The sequence below is a fragment of the Rhipicephalus microplus genome, chromosome X (genome assembly GCF_043290135.1).
Source record: "Rhipicephalus microplus isolate Deutch F79 chromosome X, USDA_Rmic, whole genome shotgun sequence".
Classification (NCBI taxonomy): Eukaryota; Metazoa; Arthropoda; class Arachnida; order Ixodida; family Ixodidae; genus Rhipicephalus; species Rhipicephalus microplus.
Genome location: NC_134710.1, coordinates 206,137,704 through 206,162,672, shown reverse-complemented (window position 1 = coordinate 206,162,672; position 24,969 = coordinate 206,137,704). Strand labels below are relative to the sequence as shown.

Genomic DNA, 24,969 nt, shown 5'->3' with positions numbered 1-24,969 from the left:
GCCACTAGCAGTCACCGCAGTTCATCTACAGCCACTGAACTGGCTGAACTGCGGGCTGCTTTAATTGCATTGTTCACCAGATAGCCGAGTCCTAGGTCATATTTACCGACGCAAGAGTGGTGCCGCTGTCTCTGAAGTCATCAAGCAGGCAGCCCCAACTCGTCATAGACATCAATTACTTATGCAACAAAGCCGGCGACCTCCATCACCGCTTCGTTCTGCAGTGGATACCTGCCCACTGCAGAATACAAGTTAACGTCTAGGCCGATGACACTGCCGAATCTGAATATGACACCTTGAAAGAAATTGTCGAGATACCCTCCTCGAGAAAAGATGCTGGGACACTCGCATCGGCACACACTTGGCGCATCCAGTGATCCCTCTGGACAGATTCCAGTCACCATGTATGAGCCTCTTCCCAAGATCGATCTATCGTGTGACTTCGATATGCCGCAAGTCCACGACAGGCACGAGGACATGCTAGCACCGCATCAAATCAAACGTCGCATACACTAACTACATTAGGAGCAAGATTGGACGGCCGGATTCACCATTGTTCGTTCCATGTAATGCCCTAGAAGACCTCAATCATGTCTTCTGTGAATGCAGGCAACACGCACCAGCCTCCAGAGAAGGCGGTTTTAAGTTTACCACAGCCCTCTAACTCAGAGTTGCGACATATTCTGGGTGCACCAACACCATGGAAAGGCAGGGTAGAGCAAAATACCTGGGAATTGCATGAATATTACAAAGTGGCGAATTGAATGTTAGGCCACACAGAACAATTCTAGATCAGTTCTAGATTTAAATCGCTAGAGATTAAGATTATGTGAGCTACAAGTGCAGGAAGGTTAGCAAACTGAAAGTACTGGTTTAAGCAGGCAGAGCGTGGGGACTCAATCAAAGCATGCATGAACTTAAAGCTTTCCTTGTGGCGACGTGTTGCTGCAGAGTGGTCAGACTTAGATTAGAAAGTTCGGGAGAGGCTGAAAAGTGTATATGGTAGCGACGGTAGATAAAACGTATAGTTTATGAATAGAGTAGCAAGAAATTCCTTCGAAGGGAAAAGAAGGTTTGAACCATATTTGATGCAAGTCCATGCGTGTGTTTACATGTGTTCGTGTACATACACACATGTTAAATTGAAAAACTTTGAAGAGGTATACCATCTTCACCCCCTGTGGCCATCAAAGATGCGAACTCGGAGCAAATCAATCTTTTACGCACATGAGCCCATATTGAAGGAGGCATCAGCAGGTTAATAATAATAAGGGGTTGGCTTTAACGCCATTATTCAACGATATGATTACTTTTATGAGAGACGCCGTAGTGAAGAGCTCCGGAAATTTCGACCACCTGTGCTTCCTTAACATGCACCTAAATCTCACGGGCTTCGAGCCTTTTCGCCTCCATCGAAAATGAGGCCGCCGCGGCCAAGCTTCTATACCGCAACCTGCCGGTCAGCAGTCGTACACTTTAACCCCTAGACCTGCGTGGCACGTGCATCAGCAGCTTGGTAGCATTAAAACTTGAATTCATGAGCATCACCTACAACATCGGTTGCAACTGTTTCATGACTTGTGGGTGAAAGATCGCTGTTCAAAAATTTGAAATAAGAAATTCGTTAGGTCACTTATCTCTTTCTGGAGGCACACAGAAGCAAGGAAAAGAGCTCCTGTGGAGCTATGTAGCCAGGCGATGGCTCTGCCTTCGAATACCACTATATGCGTGGTCCCAGTGAAGGGTACCCTCGACTGAATCGTCGATTGACGTCCTTCGGGGTCAGCAGGCCAGCAGTGATGCGACCGGCGGCCCTGTTCTCCTCCGCGCGCCAGATGCGTAACCGACCAAACTCGACGCGGTAAACATTAGCGGCCCCAAAGAGACGACTCAGAGCGCGGGAGGAGAACGATGGAACACCGCCCGCGTGGCAAGTGCGGCCGCCCGAAGAAAGTGGCCCCCGGCGGCTCTCTTTGTCTCGCGCCGCCATTGGAAGCGCATCGTCCGCCGGGCTACCTGAGCAGCAGCCCTAAACGGCAGCGCCGCCGTGCTCACCGGGCGGTTTCTTTCTCCCCCTGGACGCCCGGGTCGTGACCGGCTCCTACGCTACGGCATATTTGGGGCTGCCGGCGGTGCTGCCGTCCAGCGCACGCGGAAACGACCCGCTCGCGTGCACGGCGTGTACGCCAGCACGCGCCGCCAAGCAGCGCTTGAGGAACCGTGGAAGATTCGGTCATCGCGGTCTCCTGGTTGATGCTGCTGCTTGGGGGCCTTGGCCGCCGCCGTGTCCGGCAACGTGACGGGCCGCGTGACAGCCCTTGCCAAGTCGGCGCCGCATTAACGGCTCGCAAGGGGCATCTCGGCTGGCGGCACAGGACGCTGAGCCGGTGACCACTGCTTTTGGGCTTACAGTCGCGACCAGCGGTTGTGACGAAAGCGGGTCGGCTATATCTCTCTTAATACGACATTCTTTTCGCCTATACTTCGCAAGCCATCTTTTGTTTGTAGATTATAGTCCGTGTATTCGAGTTGGAGTTTTCTGAGACTATGCGCGAAATGGTCTCAGAAATGGTCTCAGCAAATGCACATTACATACTTTGGCAAATTTCCTTTAATGATACAAATTATGGATAAAGAAATGCAGGATATAGCATAAAAACATCAACACGTGACACATATCGAGGTAAACGCTCGGTAGATATCTGCCTTGTTGGGTCCAACTTCGCACGATTTGTAGAAAGTACAGAAAACCAGGAGCGCAGAGTAGTGGCTAGGCATTTCGGCCCACAGTTTCGTAGATGAGCGGCAAAAGCAGGCACAAATAAATGACTAACCATATACATGCTGTCTCAGCTGTCTTTAGACAGGTTTAAAAAATATGCTGTGACGATGCTACCATATGCACGTTGCTTAGCCAACTATATTCTAGAGTACATCCTACTATTTTTGTTATCCATCTAAACGCCTAATTGGGCATGCTTCATTCGCTAATTTTTGAAGCATCGAAGCTGGCCAAACATGCTATAGAAAAAAAAACTTGCATGCCAGTTTGCAAAACGTTCTATTACACAGTTTCTAACTTTATATCTGTTAAATAGCAGGGCACCCTGTATGTAGCGAATTATGATGCCGCACGTCTAAAAAAAAAAAAAAAGAAGTCTAGCAACGTTTAGTTACAAATTCTGTCACATACAAAATACTCTTATCTGGATCTAAAAAGCTGGTCCTACGCCTTTTTATTGCAGGAAGAATCCTTCATTGTCATATTTTGTTAAACAAAAGAGCGTCAGCGTCATGTGCATTTTGACTGTGTAATCTTTAAATGGCGTCCTCGCATATGTTCCTGTGTGGGGAGCATAAAAGTGTAGTGGGAGCTGAATCTATCGAGTATGAAGTGTTTTGCAGAAATGTGGTAGAAGCGTCGGCTACACGCTCAGGCACCTTATGTGCAAAGTGTGCAGAAGCATTATAATAGTGCCGAATAGCGTCTGTCTTAAGGCAAGTTTTATGAAGTGCTTCTCGGCTTCCACGTAGATAGCTACGTCCCACCACGGTGGTCTAGTAGACAATGTACTCGGCTGCTGACCAGCAGGTCGCAGGATCGAATCTAAGCTTCCGTGACTATATTTTCGGTGTAGGCGAAAACGTTGTAGGCGCGTGTGCTCAGATTTGGGTGCACGTTAAAGAACCCCAGGTGGTCGAAACTTCTGGAGCCCTCCACTACGGTGTCTCTCATATTCATATGGTGGTTTTGGGACGTTAAACCCCACATATCAATCAACGTGAATAGCTACATTTACAGTGTCATATTACGGTACGTACGCACTAGCGGTGTGCAAGTTTATGGCAGGTAAAACACGATCAACATCATTTCAATTTTCGCTTTCTTCATTCATGCTGTTAGGCCTTGGCCAACTTTCTTTTATTTCTTCCTTGGTCGGCAACTTCAGGTCAATGTCGATAACCACATTTTGTCATCTATGTAAGAATCAATTGCTGTCACCTGACGTTTGCCAGTCACTGTAGCGTTATTTTTGTCACAGCTTTTGTGGGGTAACTGTTTAAGCTCCACCCTGACGTGAATATTTAATTTTACAAATATTCATTCAAGATACCACGAACTGGTGACTTTTGCAAACCATGTTCTTGTTCTGTTAGGGTGACAAACCTTGTTCACTCTAACCGGTTCTCGGCGTCAAAGAACGCGTACATCGATGTTGTCGACTTCGCACAATCTGGATGGGAATTATGTATACACACTGGCTCTTGAACGCAGTTGAACATAGTTCGCTGCTTTGTGGCATTCGAAATGTAGTTAGCTTAACTATTTCCACACCTTTCTTGCCCAATATCAAAAGGAATTAATACTGATCCTTCGTTCCATCTGTTCGTCGATCTATATTTCGAAAATCACATAGGTTCCTTGCAGAGAGTGTAGAATTCTGCCTTGACGGACTTTCTTTAAGAGGTAAACTTGGACCTATAGCAAGCGAGAAAATCGAGATAGCAGTGCCTCTACAACTTTTCACACTTAACTGCTTATTCACCGCACGAACTTTCGATGAAGGCCTCACATACATAAACTTCAACTCAAATATTTGGTGTTGCGACTTTCTACAAAAGCGGATGGAAACTTTAACACATATCAATATATTGGTGATGCTTATGAAGATTTCTCGCATTATAGATTTACCAACAAACAGCCCATTGAAAAGTGAAGCATGGCCAAGCAAAAGAAATTTGGCTCACTTATTACTCCTATAGAGAGGGAACTTGCACTGATCGTGCGGACGAAACTTTTTCTGGTGTGTTGTCTCTTCCTCATTTTTGTAATTATAGCCACGTTCCAATGTCAAAGCATTGGTTCACCCGTTTCAGTAGAGGGAAGATGCGCAACATACTTTCCGTGAAGCTTCACAGGAAAGACAAACTGACTTTACCTAAACCTAAATATGAAGATTTTTTTTTTCGATACAAGCTTCAGCATATCGACGGATGTGAGCACCCTGTAATAGATGCCAAGAATGTAGCGGTAGATATTCGCGGGTGTTTCCGAATAAAGCTCTCAAGCGTCATTCAGAATAAGGCGTGAGGCTCTTTGCTGATGTATAATTTGGAGTTTCACAGAGCGGCATGCTTGAAGCTTCACTTTTTTTTAATTTAATGAAGGATGTGCCCATTTTCATGGCGTCACAAATCAGATCATTTGCCGATCATTGTGTGAGTTACCGACGTGTAACATATAATACAGTCGTTCATTGTTATGGACTGATTTAGACGCAATAAAGACATGGTGTTCAGACTGGTTAATGCTATTAAATATTTCCGAAAATAGCTCATGTGATTTACTAATAAGCTACGCATACCGACCACATACTCGCTTGATAAAATCACTCTTGGTCTCGCCACCACTTACAAATACTTTGACATCAATATCCAGTCAAAGTTATCATGCATCAACCACATTGTTATTACCCTCGCCTCTACTAACCGCACCCTTGAACTTCTCATACGTAATTTAAAAGAAGTCTTATTGCGTGTAGAAAAACTAGTCTATAACGTTACTCTGTCCAAAATTAGAACACTCATCCACCATCCGGCCGCCTGAACAAAACATATGTCACCAATAACATAGAAGCCCTGCAGAACCATGCTGTACAATTAATTTTTTTTTGATTATTCACATTGCAGCCGCGTCACCTCCTTAAAAAAATGAGTTGAAGTACGTACCTAGTACTTCACCGTAAAATTTTCCGGTTGTCTCTATTCCATAAACTTCATAATCATCAACATCACTATCATCATCATCATCATCATCATCATCATCATCATCATCATCAGTCTCTTCACGACGAATTCTTTCGGTCACCGCTAGCTATTGTCCCACGTCGTGATCACAAATTACAAGTTAAACAATAAAGTCATACATTAAAAGTCATACATTAAAAGTCATACATTAAAAGACTCCTTACCCCCTGCCCCAGCACAGGGTAGCCAGCTGGTCCGAAAACTGGCTAACCCCCTGTCCTTCCTCCTTCTTTTTCCTTCCTCCTCCTCCTTCTTAAACGCATCAATTGCCAGTCTTGGCATTGTGCTCATTGGTCTTTTTCTGTGCACAATAACCGCGTGGAACGTATAACCATCAGACATTGCTACGGAACAAAATCTTAGCGAACTTCAAGATCTCATCGACGCACAACTTGCCACCTAATCTTAGTATGTTAACTTTCGTTTTCCAGTCCTCTGAGGTGATTTTCTCGTGAATTCGCTGGCCGTTTCATGATGTTTCTGTGTATGAATATAATTTTTGTACATTGTTTTACTCCATTCACTCAGCACTTATGAAATGAATAACAAGTAACCAATGTCTTTAGCCCTTGTAATATACCCTACCCTTGTCACGAGTGGTTTTCGGTTTGTTTGTTTAATAATAGAAAAAGAGATGCACAATTGTAACGTTCCGTCACGATGGAGCTGGCAGAGTTATCTGCAAGAAAGCAGCGAATGAAGCATAATGGTAAGTTGCTGCTTGACATTACTGACAGTGCTATCACTCGTCACAAGTAGGAAATTGGCTGATCAGATTCACTCGCACATTTTCGCACCACAGTGTAGAAATGATGGAGTGTAACGTTAAAAACGGTATTCAAGCAGTGGTTTCTGAGATGAAACATCTGCGTATATTGGGTGTGTATGGTGTAAGTTCACCGACTTCGGCCTTTCACATGTGTCCTAGAAAAGCCGGCTTACAAGACGCCCGAGAACCATGCGCCGAAAGCCACTTATCAGGCAATGCAAGCTTTTCCCACTAGTGCAAAAGATTTAGCCATCATCTCAGGAGTTCTACGCAAGCAAAAGAACAATGCCTGCTGTTCATGTTCTAGTTCAGGTCATGTGCTAGTTGACCTATTCACAGATTATTGCAGCAAATGCGTAAGGGAGACAGACTCTAAAGTAAAGAACTCAGCAAAGAACGTCTCGCAGAGGGCTGACTAAGGGAACGTGCCTTGAGTGATTTCTTCTATAGTGGACCGCATACAACTTGCATATACTCAGATTTCAAAGGACTAGAAGCGTTCTCATCCAAGTTCCAGTGCATTTCTATTGAAGATTTCCGAGAGTACTGCGCATTCTTCATCAAGATCTAGTGGTGGTTTTTAAACGTATACCAGATACGGATGCTTATTTATGCAAATGTTCACATACACGTAGCGTGCATGCTTCTCCCTATGAATGAAATGAGAGAGTTGAAGGTTTTCTGGAGTCCGGATTTTTTTTGCGGAGAAACGCCCTTGAGGTCATATCAGTTCGTATAGCGAAGAACAAGAATGGTTTTTGAGTTCATATACATAAAACATATGCATTCTTGCGCTTTATTGGAAGTTATAGCACATTCCGTATAATCGCTAGGTGCGAAACATAACCATGCTTTTTGGACGGTTTAAAGAGGAAGGCCTCTAGACTTATCAGAATTCGTGTGATGCTTTCGAATTCCAGCCTACATAACCGGAAGCAAACTTTGCCATTTGCGCTGTCTCAGCTGTAATCCCGCCGCAGAAGGCTTTATACACTGATACCCCGTCCAGCTACTGACAGAGTAGTTGATGTAGGTATTTCCTTTCAATTGCTAAACTTGTGGTGATATTATATTAAAAATTTCATTCGTAAAAGCATAAGGAATTTGGGAATGGCAGACCCAGAATAGCAACTAAATTTGTTCGAACAGAACAATTATTATATTTTGTTCGCAGCTGTTCTAATAAGCACAACCTGGTCCATTGTAAAGCGATGGAAACCTAACAAGCTCGCTAATTATTTGTGCCTTGTGCGATGGGTGTTATGAAGTTACGTAAATTATTGCTCAACTAGTAACAAACACATATGTTTCCAAGTCTTCTGATATAAAATGCATTGATAGTGTCAAGACATTTTTCTGGCTTTTTTTCGAACAAATTCTGGATTCCATTAGTGGTCTGGCAGACCACCTTTTCAGCATTGCGAAGAGGCCTTATTTTAAAGCAAATGGTTATATTCAACACCTTGATCATTGTGATTGATCCAAATTTTTTCATAATACAGTGAAACTCGTTGATCACAGGAAGTTTTTTTTTATTCTATGGAAAGGATTTTCTCTCCCTCGAAGCAACGAGAATTCTTTCAAGAGAGAAGAAGAAAATTTAATCGTGAAATCGTCGAGGCGTTTCATAATACAAGACTTCTATACACGGGCGTTTAGCACCCATCACTACAGAATACTTACTCGCGAACCATCCGGACACAAATTATTACTAGTCACTGTGTTTGGTGCTTTTTGCGGTCTTCGCAACTGGCTTGGAGGCGTATGTCTTCACAATTGACTCTCGAAAGTTAAACCAATTCTTGAAAAGTGATTAACCACAACAGAATGACTCAAATGACATGATTTGCCATGTCCTACTCGTTAGGGCCATGACAAATCATATATTATCTTTTTATGTAAGTTATTTACTGAAATATATTGTGCAACCTTTGATTAAACATTCGCTTTGCGGTCAAGTGCTTTGCTTTACGCTGCAAAAGGCATTCCAAAACAACTGACCCCGTTTTTGTGACAACGTATGTATTTGCGTCAAGCCTTGATTTGATTGATTGATTGATATGTGGGGTTTAACGTCCCCAAACCACTTCATGATTATGAGAGACGCCGTAGTGGAGGGCTCCGGAAATTTAGACCACCTGGGGTTCTTTAACGTGCACCCAAATCTGAGCACACGGGCCTACAACATTTCCGCCTCCATCGGAAATGTGCGTCAAGCCTTAGCGATGATGCAGTGCGCGCCGTCCACATATCACCATGAACAGGCACGCATGTATGCGCAGAGCTGTCGAACACAATGCGCGCGCCTGTCAGTGGTGATAACTGGACGGTGCACACTATACAATCGCAAATGCTTGTCCCCGTTTGGGTTTCTTTGACGCCTATAGGGAGGATAGGCTCAAGTTTGCGCAGCGCTGTTCACCACCCTAGCGGAAAGAGGGCAAAGCTCCGGTCGCTCGGACAGACCTCGCTTGCGGGGTTTTCCGATTGCGCGCGCGGAAAACGTGTTTCTTAGAGCAGTTATCTCGCATTTGCACGCTATGGACAGCACTCCTTAGTCATTCTCGAAAACAGGCACGCACTACTGCTGCATTGTGAGCTGCTACAAACGTTTAAACATGACGAAGACCTGAAAACGGCCCTTCAGGTTTTACCGTTTCTAATGCGAGCAGTGCGAAAAGCAAAGGCGTCAAGAGTGGATTATGGCAGTTCGTCGATCCTCCGCGGTCTCATTACTTTGACTTTTTTTTTGTCATGCTCAGTATTGAAAACTATTATTTAACTGAAAGAAACGACATGGCCAGACTCAAGATAGAAGAAAGCGTGTTTGTAAACGGAAACTACAGCAAATATGCAACCGCTGTACACTTCACGATTGGGCTCTGGCTTTCCGAGACAATAATTGGTAGTGCGAAAGTGTTGAAGCTTGCTAGCTTAATACACCTAAAATACCGTACTGTGAGCCCGGCAAGTGTTTTATTCAGGTGATAACTGTAGACTTCTCGTCGCTGCTCAGTGTAAACAGATTTGTGCTGCGGGTTCGCGCAGAGCATTTAAACGTACAGGTCTTGCAAGTAACACCCATGGATAAGCTAGGTTTTGTGATGCTAGGATTGAAGTCATAGGTTCTATTCCCGCATACGCCAGCTGCGTTTCCACGGGAGCGAAACGCAGTAACAGTGCGCTCAGATTTTAGTGCAAGAATGAAAGACAGGACGTGTTGGTGTTGCATATTTCAAGCGTACGGTAGTATGACGCTCAATGTAAACAGAAGTGACGCTCGGTGTGTGTGCACCCTCTGTCCATGGTCGTCATGCCTTATACACTTCAAGTAGATTTAGGGCACGTCAAAGAAAAAAAAAAACCTCAGGTGGTCGGAATAAATCTGGAGCCGCGATCCACGGCGTGCCGGCTAATGATGTGATAGTTTTGGCACGTAAAATATTACGTTTTTGCATGTGACCGAGCCGCGGGTGATATACAGCTGCCACTGTCAAAACGAGTTGAAAAAAGAACCGAGGCATATGTAGAATTTTTGATAGTTCCATGAAATTTGACGCCATTAACAGGGGCAAATCTCGGCGTAATTAGAAACACGCTCGATCCTAGTAGGTATTGTGTGATATGACAACGGCCAAGGGAGCTGTCATAACAACCTAATCAACATTAGAATAAGTGAACGCGCTGCGTGATCAGGCATGGATATTATCCGAAATAAAACATGCGCTGCAAGAAACATGCATGGTCGAAGTGGACAGAAAAAAAAACTTTTTTTGGGGGCGCATCATTATACTTTCAAAGAAGCTGCAAAAAATCAAAGTTGTGACTGAACATGCGATACGACCTTGTTAACATACACCTCGGCAAAAGTGAAAATGTTATGAAACTGAACACAGCGCACTGAAATGGTGCCAGGGACCGAACAGGCCAGACGTAACTTTAGTCTCTTCACACTGATCTCCTAGTAAATTGAAAGCGGCGTGACAAACTTGGCAGTCAAGGAATAGAAATCCGAACGCTGTATACAAACGCACTGCAAAGCGTGGTTGTACTTTGCCGACAGCTTCTAGAAGACAGTGCCGTAGCAAATGCGCGTTTTACCGGTAACACACATATAAAATTCACGCCGTTCCTTCACTTTTAATGTCATAGAAAGGCAGCTGTTCACCATCGACATTCACATTTTACTCCATCAAACACAACGTTGTTTGACTTGCTTGGTCCCGCAAAGGTTGTCAATGAATCGCTCACTGTTCAGATAAGACTCACACCTTGAAAACGATTTTATAATCTTTTTATACCTTCGGAGCAAGCCACAGATGGCACTGCACGTGGAGGGCGACCAGATAACAGCGCGTGCAGAGTGCGTGAATGTGCTGAGATTGCGCATGCAGAAGGCGGGAGCGGGGTGCCGAGTGACCGGCTTTTGCTAGAAATGCGGTGAAACGCGCGCGGTGCAGCGTCCCCTGGCCGAGGTTGGAAGGCCCAGCGGGGATTTTCGCCGGCGTTTAAGAAAGCACCCAAAATATGAAGTAAAACCACGTGACCGTTCACGCGCGTTACGGTACTGCAGCGCTCTCAAACGCACGTCTAGCGAAACAATCGGCACGCGTATTATGATGAAATGAGCGGCCATGGCTCATCGCTTCCTGGCTTCCTATTTCGTCAGCTTTGATGATTGCACATCAAAAGGAAGCGCCGTCGGGCCTGATAAGCGATAGCTTGACGGTCCAGGCGCCCGTCGCTTTGCTCGAAACACGGTTAAGAGCGCTACAGTATGGTATCGCAAAAGTGTAGTCACGTGGTTTTATAAATGTTCAACATCTCGTGCAAACAAAAGTGAATGTGAACTATTGATTACAACGATGAAATGACCATCCCATCTCGTTACTTCAGCACAATTTCAGTCCCTTTGATTGCGAGAAAATTCGCCTCAAAGAGCGCATCACACCACGGACTTCATTTATGAATTCTTCAGATTACTGTTTCTTAGAGAAACCGTCATACTACGCGACAATGTCTGTGAAACACCTTCAGAAATCGGCAGTTTTTTTTTTTTTTTGCTAGAGTTTCATCACGGTGTACATCAGGGGCCTCAAACTATCTTCAGCTGGCGGGCAGCACTTATCAAACTTGTTCTCCTTCAAAGGCCGAAACAGTAAAGAAGATCGAAGGAGAGAAATTAATTTTGAAGAAAATGTCACATAATGCTGACATATCAAAGAAGGCCTTTCAGATATCTCGTACAAAGGTCATATCTTGATAAGACTTGTCATCGAGATTTGAGAAGCTTATCAATAGTGATCTCCAGAATGACTGAAACCTGAGCACCGATTCTGATATTCAGTTTTTGTTCCACTGTACTTTCCAACACATGGTGACTGCATGGGCTGCCTCACGAAAAAATGCTGTGGCCAGTCACGTTTGCGTAGCTCATGAGCATACTTAAAGAAAAATAATACATGATACGAAGACAGTAATTACATAAGTCGATTCTCAAAACTCATTCACAGCTGCCAGCCAAAAAGCTGCATCCTGTCGAACTAATGAGAACGTTGCAATCACTCACTGACTTAACTACCTCCTGTATAGAAATGGTATAAAAAGCGATAGAACTCTTTCTGCAAGTCCCTCGATTCTCGAAGACGGCTGTCACGTTGGTTAATGACAATAATGCAAGTACGCATCAAAGGCAGCCTTTCTCTTCTCGAGTGCTCTACAAACACCATTCGCAAAGGAGACACTGGGGTTATAGTTATCATTACTAATGTAAATATAAGGCAGATGTATGAGAAATGAACGGACTATTGTCACTCTAGGCGTTTGATACTACACTGGTGGCCTGTAGGCTTTCGTCACAAGGACCAGATGGCATCCCATACGCAGCCATATGCTATCTGTGTACATCGGACATTGTGTGTGCATGTTGTGCCACTCAACCACTACAATGAGTGGTGGCACGACAGTGTCGTTCCTAAACATTGAAAGTTTACCAGCTGGATCCCCCATCCTGAAACCTGGAATCGCCCCGCCACGGTGGTCTAGTGGCTAAGGTACTCGGCTGCTCACCCGCCGGTCATGGGATTGAATCCCGGCTGCGGCGGCTGTATTTTCGATGGAGGCGAACATGCTGCAGGTCCGCGCGCTCAGATTTGGGTGCACGTTAAAGAACCCCAGAAGGTCGAAATTTTCGGAGTCTTCCATTACGGCTTCTCTCATAATCATATGGTGGTTCGGGACGTTAAACCTCACATATCAATCAAGAAATGGAATCATTAGTGCTTGCCTTGAGGGGAAAGTGGGGAGAGGAAGGGGTACCCGGAACGATTTAACAGCTATACTAACGTAATGATGAAGAGAGCTTTAGCACTGTTGCTGCTGGTTGGCTCCTGGGAAGGCAGACAACAAAGTGTTTCGGGGCTACCACTTGCCCTTGGCAAGGACTGCCATGCTGTTCTGCACTGGTTTTTGTATGACTGGGCTTACTGCTAACGCTAAATACACTACGCGTAACACTGCAGTCAGTGAACTCACTGATCCATCACGAGCGTTACTGCCATCGTTGCCCAAGTGTGCAAGATCCAAAAAGCCTCATGAAGTGATAGATGGGTCATTGACACTTTTTTATCTCTTCGTCAAAGAAGCATATGAGAACCTGGGACATAAGGCAAAAAAAAAAAGAAATTGTTAGATAATGAGAAATTGTATGATAGAAAAATAATGTGCGCACGTTTTCTTTTTTTGTTTGTGAAGCACTTAGTGAACTTCAGCGATATCGACATAATCTGTCTGTCCCTAGCCGCCTACGACTTTTAGCTCTCCTGGCCGTTTCGATAATGGAATCTATACCGAAATTGGTATGGCATAATATGACAATATGACGAGCATAACTGACAATTCATGACATGAAAATCATCATATGAATTTCATAATTTATTTCATGATACTGCTGCTCTTGCGGTGGTGTCAATGACATATTGCAAAACTAGTATGGTATGACATGACTGCACGTAGAACATAAGTGACAGGCCCTAACGTAGAATTCATGACATGCATGTCATGTAAGCCATGACTACACGCCACGTTCATGTTGTGCACGCGGTCGTTTCGCTAGCTTCACATATAACAAATTTGGTATTTATTACGTGACGCGAACAAATGACGCATCCAAACATGATAATCATGACATGCATGTCATGTAAAACTTCATTACATGCTACGCTCAAAGTGCGCTGTTGGCCGTTTTGCCAGCTACACATATACCAAATTTCGTATTTGGTGACGTGATTTGACGATGAACACAAATGCTAGGTGCAAACATGATATTCATGATATGTTAGTCATGTAAGGCATAATTTACATGCCTACCACTGCTGGTGCTGGCATTGCAAACGTTAGAGGAGGAGGCGTTACGTGACTATAAACGACATACTTACATCTTATCTAGATACGTGAGTGCCTATGACATTTCTACGTGTGTGTACTGTGCACTACGTCCATCCACCTCTTAACGATGTGCTGATTTTAAATTAATATATGAACCTTCCTCAACCGTGCTTCGCATATCATCAATTCTCTCTCACGCTAAATATGTTTTGTATGAATCACCACGAACTCGCCATAGCAAGTCTTATAGATCCTTAACATCCCATGCTTTTTAGTCTAAATTTTCTAAAGACTTCCCTTTGAGTTGGTAGGCAGATTGACGAACACACGATGTACTACCTCAATACAATGTGGATGTTTTCTTCTAGAATGAGGATGGTCCATGTCTTGAATGCGTTTGACGAGTGATGTGTCGCAGGGTGGGGTGCTGAGTACCATTCCTCCGAATTATTCAACGTTGTCAAAGTAGGCCTTTCTGAAAACTCACCATGAGTGGTTCATGTCTCAATGTAAAGCGATGATAACCACCTCTGGGTATTTTGCGGGGACGGCAGTGTTAACTACGGCTTCTTATCTAAGAAAGCAAGGGATCAGTTTATCTGTCAAAAAAGCGTGTTAATTGCCTTAACGAAGCATTGTGTTCTGTTTCTGTCAACGGCGTGCAAGTTTCGTTTGTTAAGAGGCATTTTATCGTGGATATCATCCACTGCAACCTTTCGCATAACTCCTACTGCGTTTTTCTGAAGAAACTATCTTGCCATTTTCGAGGTTTTCAAATCACTCCGCTAGATAACTTTGTGTGCGTCAGTGCGATCTTTGCTATATCTGCAAAAAGCAGTGTTCCTAGAACTCTTATGTGACAGTATTGCAAAACATAAGGTGGCCAACAGGAAACTTCCTAGGATAACACCTCTGCCTTTTGCTTTTCTGTCCCCTTCCTTCCTTCTCGGTTTTGTTAAGCTCGTGGAGGACCAACATGCAAGACACGTAGAGTAGTACACTAAGCCTATTCCAACGAATTTGTGTAGGGCTACGTCGATTCCCCTCAACACCAGCAACATTGGCTGACTCGAGAGACCAGATGAAAATAACACACGTGGTTTTCGACTCACTGAGAGCACACATGCTCAGTCTGTTAATCTCCCAACTGCCACTCAGCTTCAAAGCAGTAAAAAGACTTGAATATTCATGAGTGAAGCTGTGGTGGAACCTTAATCTTCTTTCTTGAGCCCACGATAGCGACCAGTCAATCAATGTAGTTGTTTGCGGAATTAAAGAAAGGAAGGCCAATCAAATGCCCCTTCCCCTGATTCGCTTGTTATTATTACTTTATCAGACATGCTTAGACTACATGTTTCCCCAGAGCCACAGGGCAACCTCACTTAGATGCTCAGCAGGCGTTTTCATGGTCGTATTGACGTAGATCACGAAATTCAATGTGGCACTTCACTTCATATTTCAACCTTTCGCGTCGTTTTGAACTTAACAATGAGTATGCTTTAGGCCACAGAAAATATGAAATGATGGTATATGACATTAAGGTAATGCTCAGATAAAAGGGCAATACATTATCTTTCAGTAGCTTATGGCTTGCTGTGACATCATCAGGCATGTTATTTCTGAGAAATCTCCCGATCAGCTCATATCTGCCTTAGGTAAGCTGAACATGAACACTACCACGAAACTTGACCTGCTTGTCTGCAAAATAACTGCATTTTGTTGATTTTCACAGGTGTATCCAATTGATGACCTTGCAGGCTGGGCATTTGGCAACATTAAGCGAGTCCTACATGATGCACTGCTTGTGACTGAGAGTGGCGTTGATACAAACGCTTACTCATAAATTATTCAAATATCCGTTGGCCTCACGTGTGCGGAAGCCTACTAACGCCTGCTGTGTATACTCAGAAACAATATCTTAGTCCTGGTCCGGGATTTAAACACCGGACTAACGTCCTACATTGGCAGCCGCTGTGCGATCTGGGCTAACCAGGAGGCCAGCTGGTTACGTTCTGCGTGCGCATTAACCGTCATCTTGAAGCACGGGCAGATGACAGTGTTTTGTTTTTAATGAACTACCCTCCGCCATGAGGGCATCCACTTAGATTTGCCTCATGATTTCGGAGTGGGGCTTCGCCGCACTTATTGCGGGAGAGCGGGGCTGTTCAGGGCGCGCGAAGCTCAGAAATGTGCGCCGCGACACACGTCGCGCGAAGCACCGTTGGACGGTGCCGTGAAGAGGAGCCTACCGTTTCGACGTCGGCCGCATGGCCTCCCCCATCTTCGAAAGGGGGTCGTCGGGTGGCAGCGCAGCACGCCGGCCGTTCCGGGCGGCGCGCTCCCGGAACCCCGTTCGTGACGCTGCGCGCACGTTTCAACAATACGGCCATTAGCAGGAGGATCCCTTGGCGCTGCCATCAATACGGGTAGCAGGCAACGTTTTATTAGTCCGCCTTATTTTCGTCAGTCACGTTGTAACGTGACGTTTCGGGCTTCTGCTTTCTACCAGCTCTGACCTCGGCGAGGGAGGAGAGATGGATGGCTGGTGCGCCAAGAGGGACAGCGCGTCCCGTGTGGCGGACCAATGGCAAGCTGCCTCGGGGCCTGACGTCATCGGAGAGTCTTGATCGTGATCCGAGCGCTTCGTGTCGGCCACGAGACCGGTCCGCACGATTTCGGCGGTGGCGCCGGCTGCGCTCGCTGGGCGCCATACTCCTCGGAAACCGGAACTTGCTCTCTGCCGCTGTGCCGCCACGGCCTTCATTGCGACGCACCGGTAATGGCACTGATATCTAAATTAATGCCAACCTGTCATACGAGCTGCACAGTGTGTGAGAGCACCCCGTTATGTTGATCCACTGGAGCGTTGTTTCTAGCCACCTGCCTCGCACTTTGTTCGCTGGTAACTTCTGAGCAACCGGTGTCAGCGCTCCAAGATCGCAGATACGCTCTAAAGTGAGCGCGCGAGCGCGCGGCTACTTGTTATTTTGCGAGAGCGATTTTGTCCTCTCCACTGAACGGATGAGCAGCGGACGCGTGCGAAGGTGCATCCTGTGCTTTTTTTTTCTTTTTTTTCTTTTCTTGGGTGCAAGACTAGACTTTGCTCTCTTCTCTGCTCCACTACTTTACAACCAGGGTCGTATGCTGAAACGATTAAGCTACCGGAACGCGTGTTAATAGGATTAGGCACCCACCACACACTCTTATGTAGGTTTTATTAACGTTGTCTCCCTCTTTTTATTGCAGCGAGCTTCCCGCGTGTTGTACAAAATGTGTGATTCTATGAAATCAACGTTCCCGGATGGACGCACGTTCATGACATGCAGCATCTGTTGGAAGAAGCAACATTTTCAGGTTGCATTTCTTCGTGAGCGCCCCGATGCCTACCAGAGGTTGGAATCGAGGCACTCAAGATGTGCGTATGGCATTCCCGCGATGGTTGTAGCGCACAAAGGAAGCAACGGTGTCTTCAACTTACCCACATCCTCGTCTTCGCTGATAATCCATTCTCGTTTGAAATCGAATACAGGTGGTGTGTTCTGGCCAGGAAAACCGATGCCTGCAAGAAATAAAAATTAATTAGTCCTATTTTTGTCAAACATATAAGGTTAATTACTAATTTAGGTACATTTGCGCTACACAATCATGGCAGGCCAGTTGCATGATGCCACACAATATACAGGAGATCTCAGCGCGTATTCACGCAAACACCTTGCGCCATAATAACTAATAATAATTGATGGGGTTTAGTGCCTCAAAACCATGAAATGGTAACTAGTAAGAGGAAACTTTGGCCAATCTTGATGCTGGAATTATCATTGGTGAAGTAATTTGATCAACGGCAAATAGATGCTACAGACCGAAAGCTCCGTGAATTTGGCCCGAATTCAGAAAGCTTTTCGTCATGGCCAGTTGCAAGTCAGCCCTCACAAGAGAAGTTATCGAGGCTGCGGCAAAGTCATGTGCGTGTGAGCATTGCGACAGCTGCCCATCAGCACCCCTGTGCGCAAAAGATGTGACTTTCCTATAAACGAATGCTAGAGAGCAATAACAATATGACATGAATCTGTGCACAGGTGTGAACTTGTTCATGTCAAGTGTTCAGTATAATTGGCTGTACAGGTACAAAATATGGATTTTGCTCAAAGTCAGCGCTGCGTTTGTCAACGTTGTATGCCTCTTTTCGTTCCTGTCTATCTTATCGCAGTTATCCTCCACTATGTCCAATCAACAAGACCGATTGGTCACTCTGCCTAACAAATAGTGTTATTACCCAATGACGAACTAGGCTTACGAACAACAAGCACTATGAATTCTGGCCTAGGATCAGCATAATGACACGCGATTTTATTGCATTTTTTCTATTTTTTCTATTTCACTACACTCTTCTAGAGAGGTCTTGACAGCGGGCTATCAACGTTATCGGGAAGAGCCGGTCAATAAAGACCTACGAAAAAAAAAGCAATAAACTTTAGCAGAAAGTACCATATACATTCTTCCGGAAGTGTACTTGCTTCCAAGTCAAACGTTTCCTTTCAGGAAGATGAAAATTTTGCTTGTTCTGTACCCTATTTTACGGACGGGTTTCGTTTGCCACCATACTATACTGCTGAATTTACCTTTTTGCATTTGTAACAGCTCAATGAACAGTGCTATGGTAGTCGCATACACATGGAAACGGTTAGGCTGTTGCAGTTGGCATTTCATGAACCTGTTAATTTCACGTAACGACGCACAAAAATGAGAAAACATTCGTAACATGTGTCGAAATGTAAAATTGTCTATAGACTGGACGATGTCATTTTTTATTGAGACGTTGCAAATAACGTATAGACCATTGTGCAATGTTGACTAAAGAACCACACAAAAATCAGAGCTTTATATATTGGTGTCATATATGTCGAGGGTGGCCTAGGTCCAGGCAACGAATTTGTCATTAAGGTTGTTACCACCACCATATCTAAGTACAGTAATTACTTTAGAAGGGACGGTATAACGCTATTTTGACTCCTAAGGAAGTACGCGATAAGGCAAATATTAAATGCAATACCTTCAGAGTTAAGATAACGGAAACTACATGAAAAAATTTTCATGACTTCAGGACACTTGTAACAACCAGACATCTCTGAGAAGAAGCGTTTGTCTACATGCAGTTATGAGGCCTCTTTACACCATAAAAGCCCCTTGACTTGCACCTGACACCCTCTGCACGGCATGACCTAAATACCCATTTCAGAACATCTCACAAAAATGTACTACAGTCCGGTTGCGCATTCAGGGACAAAAAACAAAAACGAACCCTGGTTTATTACTGGCGTTGTATATTTACTCCAGTGAAATAGAACGCTGAATCAAATAACACAAACTGTCTCAGGACACTGATTAAGGCTACTCATTAACCCCATACAATGACTGCATATGTGTCCCGCAACTTATCTGAAATGTAAAAATAAAAAAAAAAGCCTAATCAAGGAGAAGTCTCATATCTTGCGTATTAACGAAAAGAAGTTCACCACAGTGGGCTATTAGACACTCATGAAGATGTGTATAATATTATTCGTCACATGTTCAAATATAACCGGTGCAAGCCTTTGTTCTATTGCAGAACACGAAAGAAAATCTACAAATTGAGTTGGTCAGGCTCCTGTCCAAAAGGACATCCCAAAGAGCAGAGCTGGATGCCCATTTGCGTTTACAGCATGAATATCTCTTGCCAAGTCTCTGGGTTACACACAAACAAAAATATTCCCAGCGATTGATGTTCAGCTCACGCAAGTAGACTCACTGTTGGTAATATTGCGAAGAGCCCATGGGCAAGTGCTTCACGGAAGTGTCCGCAGTGGACAGTTGGAGGGTGCCCCTTTTCCGACACGGTGCAAAATGAGAGTTGTGTAGGACGCATGCAGTCACAAACACTACAGAATTCGTCATGGCAGTCGGCAATATTAGTAAAAATAGCCTAGGATCAGCCTGGTCGATTATTCAGGAAACTTCATGTACAGCTCATAAAAAATCCAAAATGTGACAACCCATTTGTTATGCCTAAGGTGTGACTAGCAGCTGTCAGTGCGTTGGCAATATCGTTGCAGTTACGCTACCATAACAAGGGATCTGTTGAAATTTGCACCCACGACCGAACGATGATGTGGTGGTCAGTCACTCTCTCTCTCTCTCTCTCTCTCTCTCTCTGTGTGTGTGTGGGGGGGGGGGGGGTGCGCGTGCGGGCGTGCGCTCTTACCAGTAATTATAGACAGTGTGGATTTGACTGCAATGTGTAGCATATTTTCCGAGGTGTTTGATACAGATTGGCTTGCAATTTTTTATCAAAATGTTGTGCTGCTAGCTTGTCGACATATCGAAAAACATTCGTGAAAATTGTACAGCTTCAAATGGGAATTTTCTGGCCTCAGATATATCAACTGCTGTTCAGTACTAAGCGACACAGTCTAAGGCGACTCCAAAAGAGTCGCAGCAATGAAGTTTACAGCATTCAATTATCGGACTCCCTCAAGTTAGAGACTAAAACGATTGATTGATATGTGAGGTTTAACGTCCCAAAACCACCCTGATTATGAGCGATGCCGTAGTGGAGGGATCCAGAAATTTCGACCACCTGTGGTTCTTTAACGTTCAACCAAATCTGAGTACACAGGCCTGCAACATATCCGCCTCCATCAAAAATGCAGCCGCCGCAACCAGGATTCGACCCCGTGACCTGCGGGTCAGCAGCCGAGTATCTTAGCCACTAGACCACCGCGGCGGGGGAGAGTCTAAGACGAACAAGTATAACAAGTGGGATGGGGAAGAACGGTACTATGTATATCAACACCGCAAAACGGACGTGTTACGTATCATTGGCTACAATTCACCACTGATTGCTGAGAATTAAGCTGGTGTGCTCTTTCAGATAAATCATAAAGTCATCCCCCACCCCCCCCCACCCCCCAAAAAAAGGAAAATATTATGGTCCTGGCAAGCTCTCGGAGATTAGTTGACCTACACAACAGGTGAATCAGTCGGGCTCGAAGTCACAGCTTAGGCGTTTTCTGGTGAGAGGCAATGTGACTGAATGATATCATAACCAGTTCTATACAGCAAATGTGAGCTTCTGCGATTTGGAACGTTCTAAGACCGATAATATTGGAACATCACAAAATTTTATAGTCACCTACAGGGGATATGAATGGCCGACTATGTACCCATGCAAATTTTTTCAGCAACAGCTGTTTTTCTGCTGGTACTAACCTAAGACAAGCGTACCGAAAAGGTGGTCGTGCGTAACTGAGCCAGTTAGTAACCTTGAAATCTATTAGATTGATTCAAAGCGACTGCTTCAGCTTATTAGGGCGAAAGCCTTGGATGCTTCGCCAAACGCGAAAATTGACTGTTGGCGTGAACATGAGTGACGCAAAAAAATCATCATCATCATGGGTAGACGTAAGCATATGGCGACATTGTGGTGTCATAGATAGCTAAGATCTGTAATGTCCTTGTGACATCAAAGCGTTACTATGACGTCACATGATGACATCATTGCATGACATCGTCGCTTGGTCAAAGGTGGGCCCATCATGGAGGCAGTGTAAAACCAGCTGAGGTGCAGCAAGCTTGCATTGCCCACAATCTTGGAGGCAGTTAAGAACCAGGTTACGTGCAGGAACTTGACTGAGAAGAAAAAGAAGCTGAGTTACGCCTTCGAGTCGTCTTGGGTGAATGAATACGGGACTCTGCGAGTTTTATTTCTTTGAGCACGTGCTGATGATGTATAGTGAACCTTTTTGGGAGGGATTTTTCCATCTGGTGCACGGCTGTGGTAATGCACGCTCTCATTGTCTTTCACGCACTATGCTTCAAGCACGATGACATTGCACAGAACGCATCTGAGTAGAAAGCGCATCTCTGTTCTACGGAGTCACAGTATTTTCCTGGCAAATAAATCTTTCCAGCCTCGATGAAAGTTTAGCGCAGTACTCGTGCACCTTTTTTCATCTCTCAGACACAGATCATTCATCGGTGCCGGCAGCGTAGAATGAACGATAGCCTGTAACTCGACACTGAACCTTCCTTAAGTTCCAACGGCGTCTTCTTAAAGTGTACAGCAGCTTCATACACACGCCAAAAATCGCCTGTTTGCATGAGCCGACAGTTCTAAAGCAAGCAACAGTTCCAAAGGATTTCATTTTTCTGAAAACAGCGTGTAAGAACAACTGTAACAATGTTACCGGACGCACTGACCTAGTTATCTTTGTCGTCCCTTGTTTCTCTCTGCCTTCTAAGAAATCATATTTCTCTATCTCGTCTTACGTTGATCCTTGCTGCTTTCACATGCATATAGAATACCCGCACGCCTTACATATTCTCGTGGGGAACGTTCGTGAAATGTAGCTCTAAAACGAGGAACACGAATTCATACGAAGACAAAACGAAGCAACTAAACTGGACGAGCTCCACTGCAACGTCCTCTTAGAGTTATTAGAAACAGCCACCATTTTGGCCCTTGGAAAACCATTGAAAAGTCGAGATTGCTGCAATAACGACTATAACTGGACCCCCTTTCGGGCTTGGCGACAAAGCACATTCTGCGGATAGCCCATAGTGTTTACCAAATAATCACTAGAGGAAATTCTGGCGCTAGTGTCTATGGGAGCTGCAACGCATAGCACTTCAGCGAGCATGGGAGTTATGGGTATTACATGGATCTGCCTAGTCCTCGTACTTTATGTTCGTTCAGGCTTCTCGTGGTTTGAAGGTGCTTTGCCACAGAACAACAATCGAAAAATGTTTGGCAGTTACGCTTCACTACATTAATCTTTTAGGCTTACGACTCCAAATTGGGTCACGAAGTGAGAAACGATTTGTTCTTTCCTTCGAAACAAAACCGAAACAGAGCAATAACAATAAACAAAGTCACAAGTGCGGTCGCCGCCAGCAAGCACGAAGACTAGACAAGTCCATGTCATACACATAATTTCCATGGTCGCTGAACGATCGTAGCGCCAGTGTCCCCTTTAGTTAATTTTATGCAACTCTATGGGATAGACGACACTGCTACGAACACTTTGGTCAAATCTTGCAACCGTGCGGGCCAAAGAAAGTTCACAAGCGCGGCACGAATTTGAAGTTTGCAGTTTTTTAGTCTTCTACTTGTGCTGTATCTATTCAGAGCTGCGGGCGCCTGCTGTTTGATGTCAAACGGCAGATACCATGCTATTGGCCAGTAGCCGGCATAGATCAACAGCAGCGTTTAGATCAGACGCATTTTTCTACACAGAGGGCCGCCACGTGCCTCCACATGCTGGCACCGCGCTCCATTATTGTCTGTGAACATTACACCGAGAGCCACACTCACACACAAGAATCAATATGGGAGAGAGCGATCACCTTTCATCATTCGTGTTTAAGGCCATGGCTGACGTAACGTTTTTTTCTCGTACCATTGCCCCCTACCCTACCCCTGCGTAGCTTGCGGAGCACCCATCGGGAAGAGAGAAAATGCTGATAGCGGGCGACAAACTCTTGTAATTGCGCTCCTTCTGGACAGAATCGAGAAAATTTCGGTCATCGATTGTTGGTGTAATTATCTCCGATACTGATATTAATTGCATCGAAAAAATATGTTTGTGACTCCTTTATTGTAAAAGCAGAGCATAAAACAAAGGCATAGCAAGAGAGACAAAAAGAAGAGAAGAGCACTCGCTGCCAAATAATTTATTATAATAAGACAAAGTTGACGTTACAGACCTGCCTGCACATTCATCAAACGTTAAGTTCAGTCAAATAATTAGCTGCAGATTAAGGTAAACTAGATTAATCTCGCTCCACTGCAATCACACTGGCAATTAATTGGCCGCGGTGTAAGAACATGCATAGAATATTCGTACACCGTGTATTTAGCTGACGCAATCTTTACACTTCATTTTGACCTGAAACGTCTCCTAACTCTCGCGTACAACAGTTTCCAAGCTGCCCTCTCCCCGAGCACCTTGAATTCGGAAAACAAGGGCTCACAGCCACACACCACGCATTGCGCACGAAAACGCGCGCCCCGCGATTATTACTGACAGCTAACTCATGCTCACCTGCCCGTTGGCTGACAATGGCAACTCATACACAACGCTTACCTCAGAATACAAGCAGCGCCAGGAGTGGTTATTTTTATAGGTCACATTCTATACCTAACCTCACCGGACACGAACAGACACAGCTTCGACCCTTGCTCGGCGCTGGGAAGAGGATCAGCGCGTGATTTTTATAGTCGCCACTTTCTTGTGGTTATACGCTATTAGAAAATTCCTTGCAATGTGAAGCATTCTCTGGAGTTAGCTTATGAATGTATGCAAATACATGTCCCCATTCGTGCAATAATTTTCGCGTAAATTTTGCTCGCTTTTGGCTACTGCCAGTCCCGTTGCCTTGTTATAGCCTCCATCGAAATCCCAAACGGCGGGCTTATTCATCCCGAACCAAGCCTAATTTCTTATGTAAGGCGAGGCCCTTTTGCGCGCAGTGTTCAACAAGGCCTGTTTCTTGTTTTTTTGTATCCTTGACACGCAGCGATGATCAGTAATGCCTTTATTATATCGTGACAAAATCGAGACAATAGTTTACAACTTAAAAAAGTACTGTTTGAATATATAACGAATGATTTTCAAAGGGCCCATTTCGTCTGTCGAGTGTAAGCAAACTGACAGGGTAATAAAATTAACAATACGTATACGAAATACAATATCTCACAATGAATATCACAGCTAGTATAAAGACTACGCACTACGTGTAGCGGCATGTTTATAAAGGCGCACTTCATAACAAAGCTTAAACAAGACGAGCTCTTGTTTTGTAGGTCTCACTAGTTTTTTAATATTTCGAGAGTTTTAGCCAAGTCATCAGAGTAGTAATCTGTTCAAGTGGTCGAGCATATTGTGTTTTAATGTCAGTCACCTTGGAGGATAACATTTACACATTGCTTAAATGAGGAAGCACGACGCGTTGACTGTCTATAGATTTTT

General features: G+C 44.6%; 1 protein-coding gene across 1 annotated transcript in view; it reads right to left on the bottom strand.

Moving 5' to 3' along the window:
* Cad96Ca (tyrosine kinase receptor Cad96Ca) overlaps positions 1 to 24,969 on the bottom strand; it is a 91,194-nt gene that overhangs the window by 29,555 nt on the left and 36,670 nt on the right. Inside the window, exon 2 of the mRNA XM_037435788.2 lies at positions 17,442 to 17,522. Coding sequence (XP_037291685.1) covers positions 17,442 to 17,522 — 81 coding nt within the window. The remainder of the gene's footprint in view (positions 1 to 17,441; positions 17,523 to 24,969) is intronic.